The sequence below is a fragment of the Centruroides sculpturatus genome, unplaced genomic scaffold, assembly GCF_000671375.1.
Source record: "Centruroides sculpturatus isolate CEXI.00-Female unplaced genomic scaffold, Cexi_2.0 scaffold146, whole genome shotgun sequence".
NCBI lineage: Eukaryota > Metazoa > Arthropoda > Arachnida > Scorpiones > Buthidae > Centruroides > Centruroides sculpturatus.
In genome coordinates this window covers 784,826-804,064 of record NW_019384292.1, presented here as the reverse complement: position 1 = coordinate 804,064, position 19,239 = coordinate 784,826, and the positions used below count along the sequence as shown (strand labels likewise).

Here is a 19,239-nt window from a genome sequence, read left to right as displayed (position 1 = left end):
CCGAATCCAGAAATCTGATAAACCGCAAAAATATTTAATTTAGAATTGAATGATACGCTGTTGAAATGATGGATATTATTAATAAAAATCTCCCCCCTCCAGCGTAAATTTACTCGGAATTTTAATGGGAGCGAGGAGGGGGGAGGGCGTTTACTTCCGAGACGACGAGTACAAAGAGGGTGGAGACTTAACTTGGAAGCGTAAGACCGAGGTAGTAGTAGTAGTAGTAGTAGTGTTCAAATGTCTTTATTACATCTTGCAATATACAATACAATATGTACAATGAGACCCCAGGTTAAGAAACGATTATACAACGAGGTATGAACCGGGAGAAACAGATAAATAGCCCCTTTTACAACGTTTAAAAACAAGGTTTTTTTTTTTTCACGACTTTTTCTTTCTCAAATGGGAGAAAAGTTGCCTCTTCTTTTTCTCCTTTTTGCATTCCTCCTCCAGTGAAGAGCTAGAGTGATTGGTGTGATTTTTGGACACGTTGTTACTGGAAAACGTCTGCCGGATGGTATCCGAAAGCGACTTTTTGTGACCTTCGGCCGGCGACGAATTGGAGACCAAAGGGGGAGAGTCTCCCTGACTGGACAGACTCTGGCACGAGGGAGATTGCACCAGCACCCCCTTATCCGTTTGATGCTCCAGAATAATATTCTTTAAGGGACGATTCTGAACGGGGTTGGAATTGGTCGGCGAGTTTGTATCCGAGGGACTGAAACAATAAATGCCACTTCTTAAAAAGTGAATTACCAAAAATAAAGAAAGAAAAAAGAAAAAAAAAATAGGAGAAAGGATTCTTTGGAAGATAATTCGCGTAATTCCCGCTTTTAAATCCTCTTTAAAATGCTAAATTAGCGTAAAATTATGCATAAAATATGCCACGAGACGTATTAAAACACTTTAGAGATGAGGAGCGAATTAAATCGAAAGAACCGAAGAATTCCTCTTTTTTTTTTTTCTTCTGCATCCTCATTGTTTATAGTTTTACCATTACCTGATCTAAAAATAGCGACTGGAGTGAAATTTGTTTTGTGTATTTTCATAAATGGTTTAATGGATCAACACTGAATATATCCTGGATCGATTTATAAACATTTGCATCATTTAACCGAGCGGCGGAGGCGGCGGCTGCGGCGAAATTAACGGATTAAGTATTGCCAAATAGCACGACCCCCCAATATATTCACATTAAAAACTTGATTTACTTCATCTGCCATATCTTAATGAAGTATTCCCATAGATTTTTCGTCTTTTACTTATCATAACCTTACGTTATTGATCATGTCATTCTGTGTTCTCTGACTTAAAATCGTCTACAGTAAAACTGCAGTAATTATACTGCTTCTACTTAAAAAAAAACACCTAATTTAATATTTAAAGCTAATAATTCGTGTTATTTCATATTTAATCATTATCAATTTACATTAATAATTCTAAAAATGTATGTAATAAATAGTGTATATAATGCATTGAATACACAGTGTATAATAGGTATATACACTATACATGTAGTGTATATTCTATGTAAATTAAAGAAATAAGTGAGTATTTTAACTGAAAATAGAAGATAAAACTGAAATCTAGTATTATAAAATCAATTTAAAATTAAAACTATATATTTTTCATTAACTACAAGACACAGACAGGAGCCCCACTCCTGTTTATACTATGAAGTACAGATAAATTTAATACATATTTTATAGTATAAGTGAAGTTTAAGAATTAATTATAGGAAGAAAAATAAAATATTCTTATCTGAAATTTATACAACAGGTAAAAAAAAAAAGTCAAAATGCTTTAAAGAATTAAAAAAATTTAAAATATTTGTATGTTATTTTATAAAATTTATTTTGTTTCTCACCTGTCTCCGATGATGAATTCGTGTTTCTCGGATATCCCGTTGATGGAGAGGGACGACAGAGGAGTCAGGCTCCTGTCCGTGTCCTCTTCCTCTTCTTCCGCCTCTTCCTCCGAATTAACTTCTGCGTGAGATATCAAATTTTTTGTAACGGTCTCTTCGGGAGTGTGATCGCGGGACAGCGTGGCCCTGTGATTGGTGTTGTAGCTCGGCGGAGGTGGAGGATAATGAGAGAGAGAGCCTAACAGACATATTCGAGTCGATTACTATTATAAAATTTAATTGTTTGATGATATTTAATTAATTTATTATTTATATACAAAGCCAGATATTCTCAAAGTGTAAATAATGAGTTCTGAAAATTTATCGTGGTCTAAGAAACTAGTAATTCAATTTTAAGGAATCAAACTGATTCCGAGAAGTTTTCTTAATCTTATAACTGTATTAAATAATTTAGTGCTTAATTATTAATTTCACAGACCATTTTAAATGCTTAATTGAAGTAAGAACAGAATAATAATCCTATTTTGTGACATTTACTTTAGAAAAAAATAAAGTGCAGTAAGAAATTCCAATTATAATACAATTCTTTACTGCATTTTATATAGAAATCCTTAACAGTAAACATGTAAAATTTCTTTAAAACTCTTAGAAAATGTTTGATTACAGTAGCTAGAGAAGATTATTAGTAATCCCTACACATCAGGTATTAAATAGCATTTAGGAAATGAAAGTTTTAAAAGAATATAAACATCTGGTTAATAAAGTGTTAGTAGAAATTTTATGATTTATTTATTTGCTGTATTAGTAGTTGCAATTATATCATTACGAACTGTAGTTGCCATTAGGCCATTCCGAAGTGTGTAATTATTCGGTTTACCGACATACAAAAACTATCACATTTCAGAATGGTTATTTTAATTTGGACAAATTTAAATTATTTTTTATAAATAAATATATAGTGTCTTCCAGAAAGAATGCTACCATTTAAAATTATTATCATTATGTTAATTATTATCCAAGAATGTTTTAATGTACATTAAAACATTAAAATCTATCCAAGTTTCACATTTGCACCTTACAATTTCTCAATGTGTGTGCCTTGTGTCACATGGCACACATCCAATTAATACTCAAATTCTTCCTATGCTCGCTACAGTGTATGTGCGTCTCACGACAGCCACAATTGTACGGCATCTGAAGATTATTTGCGTTACACAATGACGAGCGGTTCCAACTTTGAAAACTGCAGAACGCAAAATGCCTTTAGTTGTCGAGTCACCACATTTGTTTATGGCACTTTCTAGAGGTAGTAGACAAGATGTTTGAATGGAAACAAGAGAAGAAACTCGGGGGGAGGTTACTTTATTGATGGTGTATGTCAAATACTTCTTGAATAATAATTAACATAATTATGGTAATTTAAAACTGTAGCATTCATTCTGGAACACTCCATATAATGTGCAAAATTTCATACAAAAATGACACTTTAGAAACATCTTGAAAGTTTTTTAAAGACAGAAAAATGCATGCGTTATCCCTACACACCATTTACGACAGATAGTTTAGTCGGAGTAGCGGAAGTGAGAAGACTCGTAGAAAGCATTGAAACATTGCCAGTTTGGCTCGTTAGTAGAGGATCACGACATGCCGGTGGTACGGGGACTAGAAACAGAGCTGCCGAATTGTGAATTAATTCTTGTACTAAAAAGATATCAAGCAGTTAAAAGAGTTAATAATGTTTTATTAAAATGATAGGATATATATTAAATTGTTTTATCTGTTGACACAGATCAAGATTTATCTAATTTATCTAAATTTATTTAAAACAAATCTGATAATTTTCTACTTACTCGCACTGACTTCGGCAGCGTACGGAGGAGGGCTGTCGTGCATGAGCGTCCCTTCGCTACTGCTTCTGGCCAACGTGCTACCTCTTCCTAACAAGCAAAAATATTGGGTAATAATATTGTAGTCATGCTTCTTAGCTAAAGAATCTGTTAAAACAAAACAAAAAAAGAAAATATCTATAAACTAAACATGCAGCATGAGGGAAATATTACATTAACATTCCTGGATGAGAAATGGGCACGAGAGGCTACAGAAAAGGATCGGAGAATAGGAAGCGCAAGCAAAAGAGCAAATACTTTTGCAATTTTGATTTTAAATCGGTGCAAATTTTTGAATAAAATCGATTTTATATTATTAAAAACTAATTCATATATTATAAGCATGGCATGTTAATATAAATTACTATAAATTTCTGGAAAAAAAAATCTTATTTTGTTGTTAAAACTTTAAATTTTGTATAATATTAATACTTTAATTGAAAATATAAATACAAAATTATTATAGAAATTATAATTGAAGGCATTCAATTTAATTTGAATTCAAAAACCGACAAATTCGTGACAAATTTACTTTTGCTTTCGAAAGCCAAAATCTAATTTATTTACTAATAAAACAGAATATCGAATATCCGAATGTCGATAACTCGAGTAATAGCAGATTTGTTGTCTAAGTAAACTAAAAGCTAAAATTTTTACCAAATGGTAATTACCGTAACACGATATTTGGATGAATGAGTTAATCAAAATATTTTCTTTTCATTTTTCAGTAAAAATACTTAATTTTCATTTTGGAAAAGTTATTCAAATAATCAATTATTGAAAAACAAATATAAATAGATATTAATTTGAAATTTTCTCAGGTAATCGATTTATAAGATTTACATTTAAGCAAGCACTTGAGTTTTCAAAAAGCCAGAAAATATCTGTTTTTATTTGACGAATGGTTAATGTTTTTGAAACATTCGTCATTCTGTCGGACTTTCTGTAGTTTAATTAGAAGATTGTGTTAAAAATCAAATGAAGATATTGAGGAATTCCCCCAAGAAAAACGTCTGAAGTCAACACTATACGTGGGGATCCCTAATTCAATTTTCCTAGGCCCTGTGAAGCTATAATGCACCGTTGTGTTTGACTGGTTTCGCTATATAAATTCCCTTGTACTCTGAGGAATAAAAACAATTTCATCTCGAAGTACATAGAAAGAAGACATTTTCAGAGCTTAAAGAGTTTATGAACATAAAACTGGTGTTCTAAATCAGTTACGAGGCTTGAATGGAATAACTAGCAATTCAAACATTCCTTTGTTTGTATGCAGCAGTGCAGCATATGGGTAATCTGCCAAGGGGATGCCTTCTGGGGCATTTTCTAAAAGAAACTGGCCTCTATTTAGGTGTTACAACGTGAAGAAAATACAGAAAACTTCACATGGCTAGTCCACTGGTGAGACGCAAATCCACGACCAACTATCAGCGTTACTTAGTCTTATCCACTTGGCAACTGGTGGGCCACCAAACGTTTGTAAAGCTACAACGGTATGTTAGAAAGATGAATATTCCAAAAATATTAACCATTCATCTAATAAAAATGATATTTTCTGACTTTTTAAAAACTTGAATGTTTGCTTAGATAATTAATTTATCCACAAGGAGCCATGGTAACCCCAGTCTCAAATTTTATATTGCTGAAGTTAAGTTTATATTTTTACCAACAACAACAGTATAGAAGTTAGGAGGTAAATCTAAATATGTACACTATCAAGGGATCCAAATTTTTATCGATGAAGTTATATATTTACTTCATTATCATGCAATTCTTATTAATTAGTGCATGCAAAAAAATAAGAAACTGAATATAAAGTTGCTCAAACAACAAAGATTATTAAATATATAAATTAAATATTAAGACAGCAAACACAGCATGCAAAAACAGAAAAAAAAATTTAACAAATAAGCACACCACACCACCCAAAATAACGTACTGTTAAAACTTACTTCCACTAAAAGCAGGTATTCCCACACTGCCATTGATATTATGAGACTTTAAAACAGTCTCTAAATACAATAAACCTGGATTGTGAACGATAGGAAAACCACAAAGCATCTCGATTTGACGCCATCTATAAAGCCGCTCTTGCAAATCTTTAGTGATTTCACACAGAGCTGCTCTAAAATAAAAGAAATGATAAGACTGAAAACACCTTTACATTTATTTTTACATAATTATTAACAGAGATTTTTATTCTTTATTAAAATATTCTATTTAATTCAAAAATTTTACAATAAAAATTAATTTAAGATAGAGAAAAACAGACTTTTAAAAACTGCCACGCGACGCATTCAAAATAAATGGCTTCGGTATTATTCCGCATTTAAGTATTACGTTACTGTATTATACTTAAAATTTCAAATATCCTATTAATAAAATCCCGATTTTTATCGTATAATTGGCATTCAAAGTACAGTCGTTATTTTTCTTCCGATTTAGTTAATTAATCCGCATTATTCATTATCTTTTAAATAAGCATTGAAATAACCAAAAAACCTTGAATAATAAAGTTCATTGATTATAATGAAATTAGTATTTATTTATTAATAATTACAATCTTAAGTTTATTGATTTTTCTCTTTTAAATTAGCGAATGTTCCAAAAAACAATTTAAATGGCATTTCAAAGTTCAAAAACCACATTGCACGGTGTCGAATGTCATCTCTAGCAACGTTCTTGAACGATTATTTTGTTAAATCTGAATTTAGAACTGCTTAAGTCTTCATTTCTTAAACAATTCCATAACTAAAGTAACCGGTGGTGAATTTATAAACACGTTACGTAATCCGAGACATTGTTTTAATATAAATGTGTGTCCTTATTTTTGTTCTGCCTTAAACGTGACACTAAATTGAAAAAACTTTTACACTTATCTGTTTTAATGCAGCTGTAGAATGTGAACAGATAAAAAAATTTTAATATAAATAAAATAATAATAATGTGAAAAGAATAAAATGAAATTAGATGATAATAGTATACATGTAGTTCTAATATAATACCTATGTACAAACCAGGAAAGCCGTAGAGAGGAAGAGAGCCAGAGAAATTTTAGGAACCTATAGTAGTCCCTACCCTTGTTGTTTTTACTAACAAATAAGACTACTATTTATTAATAAAAAACATTCTCTATGTATTTAATCTGTTATAAACGACAAAAGGGGCCTGGTCTACCTCCTGGCAGCATACCAAGCTTTTAAAAGCCCCGTGTGCCAGTATATTAATAAATAACCTGCATTTTTAAAGATTTTTAGTATGTAAATTTGAGAAATTTAAATTTGATTTGCATATAAAATTATTATTGCATTCTTTTATCGGTTTAAAAGTTAAAATTTAGGACTACAGCTATATATAGTAATTCCTGACGTCCATAAATTACGTAATGCAGATATGAATGCTTACAAAATTGTTACGTAATGCTAATTTCGACCCTTGAGTAGGAGAATGATTCATTTTTGTTTCTGAAGTGTTGCATAGGGTACCATACTTTTTATATCTTTGATCTGTATGTTATACAGGATGATTCATTTGGGACCAAACACTTATTATGCAAAATATCTCTGTCTAACAGATGGAATGATTCTTTCTTTCATAACGAAACAGTTAACCAAGCTATGTTTAACATTAAGTGTCATTCAAATGTGACTGTGTAATCATGAGGTATTGAACAAACTAAGTGTTCAGTCTCAAGTGAATCTCTGTGCATAAATAATTAATAAAATAATTTAATATTTGATGCTGCATATTATTCCTTAGTACAATTAAGGAGGCTGATTGAAGATAGTATTATGTAATTTGAGGGTAGCTATGTGCAATGGCATTATGAAGCATTATAGGGGATGAATTGGTAGCTAAAGTACAAAAACCACATATAATTTACGGACAACTCCTGAACGTATTTTCAGTAGAAAAGTAAACTTGGTGATATTTCTATATCAACTTTTATTTCACTATATTTCTAAACCTATTTGCACAATCACATAGATGTAACAAACTCAATTTCGCATTTAGTATTATATATCCAAGGAAGAGGTCCACAATTTATAGATAAATGACTGTCAATTATAAAAATATTAAATCTAACTGCTTTTTTTTGTTATAATTTTCACAACAGATGCATCAAAACAGAGAGATGAAGCATATACTAATAGGCAAACAATACCATCCAGAAGAAAACAGATGAAGTTAAACCAATTGCAAGTTTAAAAAGTAGAATTCCTACATTCCATCAGCCATTTAATTCATTATTAACATTTTTCAAGCTGTTAGATATTGTTCTATAAAAGAAATTTCAAAAATATGAAACTGCTTATGCACTAGATCAACAGATATTGTTGGTACTGAGCCTGATGGAGAAACCTCAGTTATAAATAAACAAGTTGTAAAACTAAATATAGCTCAAAAAATAAACACACAATACAAAAAATCCAGCAAATAAAACTATATTGTTTGTCTAATAATTGTCTTTTTTGCTGGAGTTTTGGTGTAATGTTTATTTTTTGACATACATCCAGTTCCATAAGCTGTTTATTTATAATTGAGGTTTCTCCATCCACCTCACAGCATTGATGATATGTGCTGATCTAGTATATATACGTAATCTGTTATGCACACTATTGCAGCCAATAAAATATATGAAACTACCGTCATTATTGTGTTTTGAATGATCTATCTAGCAATAAAATTTTTAACAATGTACACACCAAAATATATTTTTTGAAGGTTGTTTTGATCTTTGTTCAAACTGATATCAAATGAGAAGCAAATCGACTGAACAAATACATTATAATTGTCTTAAAACAAAACAGAAGGTAATATTTCAATGAATTAATGTTACAACTCCTCATTATTTGCATATTTAATTCAGTAACTATATACAGAAGTCTCAAAATTATTTTAGAGACATATACAGGAGTGGTTTATGATGCTGTAGCATCCTTGATACCAAAGAAATTGTTGAAATTACTTTAAAATTAATATAATAATGCATATTATGTAACTTCAATTAGGTTAGATTAGGTAACTAAAGTAATCTAAGGTAACTGAGTAGCATTCTTTAAAAAACAACAGGAGGCACACGCCTCGGTTCCACAAATCTGACTCGAGATGCACCCATAGTCTCAAAATTCTGGATGCTAACTGAAGTATACCAAAAAGGCTCATTTTATACCACTTGCAAGCAACCACATAGAAAATACCATTTAATTTGAAAAGAATGTAAGTTATGATTAAGTTAATTAAAACAGAAAGGAATAACATTTTAATTTATTCTGTGTTCTGTATGATGACTTGAGATTGCATAAAGTATGCCAAATACATTAGCATTTAAAGTATATTTTGTAATTTCCACACGTCTATAAACAGTGGCGGACAGAGCTTAAAAATATCGATTGCAGAGATACAAAACGGGACATAACAATTAAATTATTATTTAATTTTTACATGAAATAAATAAAATTTTTAAATAATACATAAATGGAAGAAAGATGCAATTAAAATTTTTGCTAAATAAACTTATATATTTTTAATAATTATAGTGTACATATATTGTACTGTACATGTTACTAGCAATATACAGTAGATACTAAATGTAAACAGATATTATTAAAATTGAATTTTTAATTATTTTACTTTATATAAACGGTAGATATTCTGAAATAGTTTGCTTGTACTGAACATTTTACACATTAACAGGTAGGTCAAAAGCATATTTCGTGCAGTCTACTATTAAGAGCAATCATTTAAATTCACTAGATGATTGTGAAGATATGTCAATAATTGCTTCTGATTCACTTAACAAATCTTTTCCAATGGATAGTAACATATATGATTCTAAATTATCCTCACACTTGAATCTTTGTCTTTATGATGTTTAGTTTTAAAAATATCCTTTCACATTGGACTTGAGTAACAGTAGTGTGCAGATAACTTCATAAAATTCATAAAGATTATCATGCTCCTTTTCATGAAGTCTGATGGATGCCAAAATATTTAGAACATGCAACGAACAAGTGATACCAATTTTACACTTGTTACGACTGGAATATATATTCTCGACGCCATTAAGACTTTAACACATCAAAGTTTGAAACAAATGAAAACAATTCCAATATTACTTCATCTATGCTGATTTGTGGGGACAGCTAAATAATACCTTCCAATGCTTCATCCTCAAGGTCCTTCTCCACAACAGTTTTAAAGTTTTCTGGATCCAAGCAGGAAAAATCATTATACACAATTGTGTTGTACAAATTTTGAATCTAGTGACTAGACAAAGTCATCCATTATTAGGTTAAACAAAGTTACTCAAAAATCAGCTAGATAATCTGAAGAATTTTCATCATCGCCTACAAGCTCATCTGCCATCTTTTCTTTCCTCTACCTCTGCAATGCTGTTTCCAAAGAGTCAATTTCCAATATTTGATTTTCACCCATATTCAACTGTGATATCTTGTAATTACATTTATTTACAAATTCTAATGCCTTGCTGTGAACATTAGAACATTATCACACGTTCTTGTCTTTCCTTCAACTTTGTTGCAGGACCGTATTAACAGCATCAAGGCCCCTGGGAAATGCAATGCACCAGGTCCCACCTACACAACCGGTGAATGATCGGAAAATTATTGTCAAGTTCTGGTCCATGCATAAATTAGTGTGAGGTCCCTGAACAACTGCCCAACCAGCCCGTGCATTAAGATGGCTCTGCTTTGTTGTAGTTGAATCTACCAAATTGCATTCAGTAAACATATCTAAACCACTCGTCTGTAAATAAACTTGCAAAGGATGCTGTAGTTTCAAATATATACAAGTAAGTAAATGCTGTCAATATTGTTTCAAATTTTAGAAGATTTCATGTAAAACATTTTCTTTCTGTTTTGTTTTGCATTAAAGTTGTCTGAATCTTGTATCACTGATAAGTGCATGAATAGATTTACAAAAGTATCTAATTGATAGCAGCATCGAAATGTCTAAATGTAGCTGTTTCTGCATTGGATTTTCCCGACCGTCTTGTCTTACCAATTAGCTTCAATCGTTTCATTTTTTCTTGTCCTAGATGTTTTCTAACATCAACTATCCATATCTTCACACATATAGTCACTTCCCTGTATGATGTTTTCAGAAAAATTTCTAAATTTTGGAAAAATTGAAAAAAAGAAACTGTAATGTTTCATTATTTCAGTTATCACCAAATTCAAGACATGGATATAGCATCATATAAGAACATGTTGATAAACCACATCAGTAATTTTATTTTGTGAACCATTATACTGAGCAAAATAGCTTAGAATCTATCGGTACTATCAAATAAACTTTTTTGAGATCGATTTAAAAATAATCAAAAAGTACCTGTTCCTTACCATCATTACTCGGCACAACTGAAAGTAGTCGCTCACAGATAACACTTATAATCACCTACCAAATAATAATGCAAAACCAACTGACGGATAAATTATGTTGTGTTGAATCAACTTGAATAATGTTTTGTTTAAGAAACTTCATGACTAATTCTTTCTTGTATCATTTTCTTCATAATTTGAGTTAATGTGTTAATAGTCGTCGGGTATGTAATAAATCCACAATGGTCTTTACTTTGAGTCTTTCTTCATTGTTCTTAATGGTTTGATTCTTTGTATAGACTTGTTTTGTACTGCAGAAATATGAGCTGCCATAATGGGTCATATTTTGCCATCAACTACACTGTAGCTAAAACAATTGCCATGATTCAGAATCTCATTATCCAAAGTGTAGACTGATTCATTTCTGCAACCTCGAAAAGGAAGCATTTGTTTCCTAAACGTCTTTATGATGCTTTATATTTAAATCAAAGAGCATATGGCAACAGTATATAAAAATATTAATTAAAAAAGGACACAAAACACAGCCAGTACAAGGCAAAAAGTTGACAAAGCACACTCGGGCCAATGCAATTAAAAATATTTGCTATCTTTGCAATGTATGCAATAGCTTGATACAAAGTTGACTCTGGGTGCACATCACAATCCTAGTCGGGAATCCCACTAAGCTTTGTTGCATAATCACAATAGTAAGTGTATGTAGCTACAACGTAGCACAACGTAGCTACAGATTTTGCACCCTGCAGAAAGTAGAATTGGTGCACCCTCTTGTTCCTCAGAAAAGGTCTGACAAAATTTACTTTGAACATCTAATGTAAAAACATATATTTAATTATTTCAACTTAAAACCTTAAGTAAAACAGCAATTTATTTAAAATTTGAAGCGTTTCAACAATAAGATATTCAATTTAATAAATATAAATGTAATAATGAAAGAAAATATGAATTTTTAAGTATTGAATACCTAATAATATTTACTACATATTATATAAATTATATTGGCAAAATGTACCTCCCTGCAAAATTTAGGAAATTTTCTACAAAAAGCACAGGAGTTATTAAGCTTCAAACAGGGTGAACAAAATTGTGCCACAAACACTAACATCGATACATACAGAAATTACCCGACTGTTTTTCATTTCTCGACGTTTCAAGGTGACCTAAGTCGAAAAATGCAAATCGGTCAATCACTTTCTCAAGATCAAGTCGACAAGCTATTGGTCCTTCACAATTGATACAGTAGCCAAAGAGCTAAGACAATGATGTGACACACTGCTTCTTAAATAAGTTTTGATTAATTTTAGTTTTGAAAAACTTTGTTCTTCTATTGCTGTCGTCACCTGTAAAGTTAAAAAAATCAGGCATGCTGCAATAATGTCGGAGAAGCTACTTGAGGCTGTGGTGTGAATTACAAGTAGTTCGGCAACTAGGCGCATACAGTAATTTCTTTTACCCGAGTATAAAAACACATTTTAAATCAAAACAGTTGAGGTCCAAAACTAGGCGAAATGTCAGAGAGATATGTCAATTATAGCAATCCTCATCTTTGCAAAATATTTTTATCAGATAATGTAACAAAATATGCAGGTAATAACCACTTAAAAAGTGTACATAATTGTTGAATGAATTCAAATATAATAGTTAATTCATTAATTATTAAATCCAAAAAATTTTTTTACAAATGTTTTTACAAGTTTTATTTTGCCCTTTCTAACTTGGCGCCCTGATCATTCATGCGCCTGGAGCAGTTTCAACTGCTCCATGGTAGCTACGCCTCTATCTGAGACTATATAACATATGCGTTGACCTAACATAAGCCAAATCAAAATTATATTTTCAGACTTATATTCTTAAATATATAGTATCCTCAAAAAATAATTTTATTAAAATAGTAATACAACATAAATTTTAGTTGCATATAGTAATAATATTAGAACTTCTATTATATTTTCAAGATTAAAAAATCATTAACATTTTTAACATATTGTCTAATGTTTAAGGGTAAGCTAACATCCTGCTAGTCCGCCACCATCTATAAATATCTATAGTTAATTAAAAAGTTTAAATAATTATAGATGGAATGAAATCAGATGTTAATTTATATGTACAATCAATAGTTTGGATGACATCTATTTTATAGTATTAAATTTGAAAATGCATCAAAAGAAGTCTTCATTTACTACATCAAGATGAGAGAAAGGCACAAGAACATGTACCAATTATTTGAGTGCCAAGAATATTCTGTTTGAATAGCATGTAAATATATTTATTAGCACTTCCTTCTCATAATGTCATATCTTGCTTATTACGAATACTGTAAGCCCAAGGAGTATGATAAGCATTTATTATTTTCTATTAGCTAGAGGGTCTAAAAGATTCCATTTTCTAAAGGAGAAGTATTAGTATGTAATACTGCTTGAATATGTTGTGAAAAAAAAATCAGACTGCTTACGTATCAATAAGGTACAGGCTTTGATGACCAACAAAGGCAAGAAAAATACAGAGTTACAAAAACCTAACCAAGGAACATAGGAAATTAATAGATACCTATATCAAGATTTAGATCAACTGGTAGAATCAGTTATTCTTACCAAACCTTTCTATTATCAGTAAATATATACTTTGAATAATTCACATCATGTTTCTTCCAAATTGGGTAAATAAATCTACACTAAACTGTAAGATTACTGGATAAATCCCAATAAGTACCAGTCTCAGCCACAACCGATGTACCAGTTAATGATCTAATAAGCTTTTATCAAAATGTCCGACAACCTAACAAAAATGGTAGAAACAAAAAGGTGCTACACTGACATTTTGCAGACTTATTTTATCAAATTAAATTTGGGTTAATGCATACAAGTAGTGAAAATATAATTAATAATATAACCGTGGAGGTAGCCATATTGTCAGAGCTTACCGAATTCATGGCCTGACAGGTGTGAAGTGCATCAGTTGCTACATCAATACACTCATCAGTGAATATTGGAACACATTTTAGTACATTGCAGTTTACTGATGCACTGTTTGATGCATATACCGGAATATGTACACTATTTGGCATGATCAACTTTGAAGGCCGATTTCACCAATTAAAGACATTTTTATATTGATAAAGAAAGGAGGAAAAAATACAGATATCAGTTCTCGTTGCTCTATCAAAAATAAGAATTATCAAAATCAAAGATACAAACACAAAAAATAACCTTATCCATTTTTCTGGAAAACATTTTAATTAATGGAGAAACATTTTTGGTCTAGTCACTAAATTAACAAAAATTTCTAAACTGGAATGTCAAAGCATTCTATGATGCTTTTACAAATTTAAAAAGATAGAATATCAAGGCATTAAGCACAGTAACCCCTCATTATATCACACTTGTCAGGAGACACAAATGGCGTGATATAGACGAGTACTAAAAAGATTATACAGTAATACCCCGAACTTACACGATAGGTGGGACCGAGCGATGACTGCGTAAGTCGGGGTATAATTTCGCAATTTGTCTAAAATCCAAGTCGGATGTATGTAAGCTAATAAATGTTCTTGTTAATCTTATCTCGTCTTTTGATTCATTCATGGTTACAAGAAATCACCACATAGAGTCTCTCAAGTTTCCGTAGATATAACAAACACAGAAATAAATAACACAAAATAAATTGTAGCTATGTGTCGATTCCGTGTGACACGTCCGAATATGTAAGCTAAACAATAGTGTGGGGGAATGAGTAATCAAGAGTTGCGTTGTGCTCAAATAAAAGACGAATCGACGAGATTTGAAAATCGCATAACTCCGAGTTCGCGTAAGTCGGAGTAGCGTAAGTTGAGGTAATACTGTACATGCTATGGAATCTTTATCCTCTATTCTATCATCAACAAGTGTTTCTGATATAAAATAAGCTTAGTTTTTCAATACTTCAGGTGAATTTAGGATATTACATCAATTTGCATAAAGGTATGAAATTTCGAATTCACAGAAACTTGTAAATGAAAAGACAGTACTTAAAACCAATACATAAACAACTTTTAATATCAAAAGGAAACAAATAATAATTGACCTGTCCACCTGTTTTGCTTATTTAGATCTTGACAAATTTATCACCTGCAGTGGTAGTTTCAAGGACAATGGTAGGCGTACAANAAAACCAATACATAAACAACTTTTAATATCAAAAGGAAACAAATAATAATTGACCTGTCCACCTGTTTTGCTTATTTAGATCTTGACAAATTTATCACCTGCAGTGGTAGTTTCAAGGACAATGGTAGGCGTACAATACTGTATTTCCTTGAAAAAAGAAATTCAATGGCAATTGGTAATTTTAAATTTTTTGACTAGAGTGCTTTTAAAATTTGAGGAACCAAAAAGAAAGTGCAATATATCTGAATCCACAATATAACAAGGGGCTGCTGTACTTATATATGAATGAAATTTGAGAATTTTATAAAAATTATATAAAAACATTTGTGAGGACCAGAACAGGGATCGACTGAGAGGTCCGAATTATGGGTTCGATCGAAAATAAAGAGCTCCTTTTCAGACGATAAGGAAATGGATTAGGTGTCTCGATTGAACAATGCAATTGGTTTTTTTCGGAAAATTAGTTAAACAATGGAAACGGAGAAATTCGAGGAAAACGCGACGAGAGAGAGGATCATATTCAGTCGCTATGTTAACCTCTCCCGCGCCCTCCATTAGGTTTCGAATTGTCACCAGGTGACAATGAGAGACCAATGGAGAGGCGACTGCTGTAAAAAAATCTATAAATTTGTGCGACTCAAGAGACGAAGGGGCTTGGTTCGTAGTTTTTGGTTCTTGGTGTTTGGATACGTAGTGTGTCGTCTCATGGACGGTCGTGCTCCAGATCTTAGAAAAAAAGGACATTTTGGAACATCGTGGAAGCATCGTTCTCTGGGTGCTCCTAGCAATCGACAGATTCGTCGGTTCGTCCGCGAGAAGCCGCCGAAAGCCGAAATCGACGCCCCGGGGCCCACCGAGTGTTTCACCAGCAACATCCATCCACTAGTGACGAAAACCATCTTTTACGAACTTTATTTCGAACTTTATCCGTGCGCTTTGGAGTGCTACCTCGTCTAACAAGTAATTTGTAAGGAAAATTTCTAAGTTTAATAAACGGTATTATGGTAAACCTGTCTCAGGAAGTCAGTCTGCGCCCACACGACAGAAAGAACCGCTCGGCTGTCGAAAAAAACCTCACCCTAATCGGCTGACCTCACACATTATATTAATTTTCTTTATGAGCTTGTTATATATGCACTGGAATAGAAAACCTTACAAAATTTCCTACCAGAGATTATTCTTTACACTAGGTATATAGACAATATTCTCATATGGAAATCAAAATCTTAGTGAGAATTAACAACAACTCATACAGCTAGAATGACACAGTAATTCCACAGTACATTTTTTGCATTTAAACATTGTGCTTAGAGATGAAGTATTGCTACTAAAGTATACTATAAACTTAAATATCATCCCTTTTTTTTATTTCTGTAGGCTCCAGTGATCCCTACTCATACAAACAACCTTTAGAACAGTGGCTTGCCATCCTTGGAAGCGGTGGAAGCGGTGGAAGCGCTGCTTCCCTTGTATTTTCTAAAATATGAAAATCACACAATATGTATTTATATTTGAATGTATTTTATTACAAATTTCTACACTACATGTGAAAAAAGATTGCTATTGTATATTCGAATATAAATTCGTATTTGGATATTCGCAGTGGAAGTGCCGTGATGTCGAATACGGGACAGCTTCTATGACAAAAATATTTGAATGGTGTAAAACAGCCAGATTATAGGCATTCGTGCATGCGCTTTACAGAGCACCAACCTCACGGTGTAAGCTACACATACAACACTTCCAATGATTCTATCCAGGACCGGTTCTGGGCTGTTAGCCACCTGCCTGCTAGATATGTGGCTGCCATTGCCCATTATGTGAACCGCGAGTAGATTTATAACTTAACCAGTAATGTGCCGTGTTTGGAAGCAGTGGAAGCACCACTTCCCTTGTATTTTCTGAAATATAAATACATATTGAGCGATTATTTTCATATTTTAATGTTCTTTACATTAATTAAAATTAATATTTTATTATAACTGCATTATGTATCTTATTACAAATTTCTATATTACATGTGTAAAAAAACGATAAAATTGCTATTGTATATATTTGAATATCAGTGGCGGAATGAATGAATAAATCACGAGTAGATTTATAACTTAACCCACTGATAGGAGTTTACTGGTACGTTTTTATGATAGTTCTGTATAATTGACAGGAGTTTTAAAAAATCCATTAAAATATTTGATATTTTTATTCTGCTCTCCCATCTTGTATTACTTACAGATTAATTACAGATTTCAATGTTAAACTAGTGATATTACAATTTAGTACGTCCCATCTATAAGAGAATGCAGGAAAAACGTGTACAATTCTTATACAATGTTTAAAAAATGAACTATTTGGCAACATCATTTACAACTAAATGTAATGAATGATACACACAAGATACAAAAATGTCTAGAATTTATTTTCCTTAAATTTACGATTTATGAATCTGTTGTCATAAAAATTTGTTTTTCCACTTCTTTCCCAAGACTACAAATATTCAAGTACAAAGCCACCAGTTTCAACTTATTTCTACTTAAGAAGTAGTTAAATAATTAAGAGATTAGGGAATTAGGGACATAAATGTTTTTTAGGCATCAGAATTTTTCATCGAGCTATTCAGACTTGAATAGCTAATATTGAAAGATTGATCACAGGCCACATAAATTCATTAGATGGGCCGTACATTATTTTAAAAGTAAAGAATATTTTATGTTATTTTTGTGTGTGTTTCTTTACAAAGTCATATTTAATTATAATTTTCTTTAAAAGTATATTCATGCAATTGAAGAATATTTTGTACCAGGTATGTATATCTACTACACATTTTTTATTTCTCCAAGTAAGTTTTTATTATTTTATTTTTAATTGTAGTCCTTAAGTCATGGCTAGCAATTCAGAATGTAACTGTGATATTAAAAATACATTTAAAGAAGTCTATGGCTTATCGAACAAATGAATACAAATGGACCCTAGACCATCACTGATGCACGATCAACTAATTGCCCCTGGAAGTCTGCTTCTTATAGAAACACAGCTTCCCTATAATCAAATGTCACGGCACACCACTGCTTTAGAGTGTTGGTTAGGTGTTTTGATATATTAGATACTGTGAAGGAACTTAAGAGCATAGAAAAAATTTCTGTTACATGTAGTTACATAAGCTAATACAGTATTTGGCCCAAAATTACAATCTGAATAAACAGAAGCAAACTCCCATAAGAAAACCAAAATGAAACAGCACGACCAAACTGAACCCAGATGTACAGTGGGCTCAAATCAATTTATGAGGAAACAGGTAAATATTTAAATATGAACACTTGCTATCGAAAAATGCAACTGTTTATAAATAGCACCATATGTAATTAATATGCATCAATGTCCTTAATTCAAACTAGTTATTCTTTCAATCACCATAACTGTATTTCTATTAATAGGACTTATCATACTGGTGTATAAGATTACAGCAACTCAAGTCACACAGATTAAAATTGTTTTATTTACAATTACCTGTAAATAAAACAATTTTAATCTGTGTGACTGAGTTGCTGTAATCACTGTTATGGTGATTGAAAGAATAACTAGCACCAGATGTACATCACATCCCAATCTCAGATGAGAGATTTAATAGCAAACTAGTATGTATCGGTTCCACAAATAGATTATTAAACAGTAAAATTAAAGAACATAGATATAACATTGAAAAGAATAAGCTGATAACAGTATTATCCAGTTATGTCACCAAATCCAGGGTAAAGGCAAATCCGATCTGACAAGGCTTTAATAATAACCATGTAAGAGTAATGAAAATACTAGAAATATACAAAGCAAAAAGGAAGACGCTGAATCAATTACAAAGACAGAGAATTGTTGTCTGCGGCTTGGCAGTCTTGTTACGATAACCAACAGATGGATTAAGCACAATGGCATTATATTATAGACTCTTATAGAAAATTAATGCAATGTTTTTATATAATTTTTAATTT

General features: G+C 31.6%; 1 protein-coding gene across 4 annotated transcripts in view; it reads right to left on the bottom strand.

The window, feature by feature from the left end:
* Window positions 1–289: 289 nt before the first annotated feature.
* LOC111640110 (stromal interaction molecule homolog) overlaps window positions 290–19,239 on the bottom strand; it is an 81,658-nt gene continuing 62,708 nt past the window's right edge. Inside the window, exons 10-14 of one of the 4 annotated variants that reach the window (XM_023386429.1) lie at window positions 5,709–5,881; window positions 3,721–3,864; window positions 3,416–3,571; window positions 1,871–2,108; window positions 290–721 (exon numbers count right to left, since the gene is read on the bottom strand). In XM_023386429.1, coding sequence (XP_023242197.1) covers window positions 385–721; window positions 1,871–2,108; window positions 3,416–3,571; window positions 3,721–3,864; window positions 5,709–5,881 — 1,048 coding nt within the window. In that variant the 3' untranslated portion in view covers window positions 290–384. The remainder of the gene's footprint in view (window positions 722–1,870; window positions 2,109–3,415; window positions 3,572–3,720; window positions 3,865–5,708; window positions 5,882–19,239) is intronic. The other 3 variants (XM_023387095.1, XM_023387766.1, XM_023388435.1) reach the window with 3 other exon arrangements.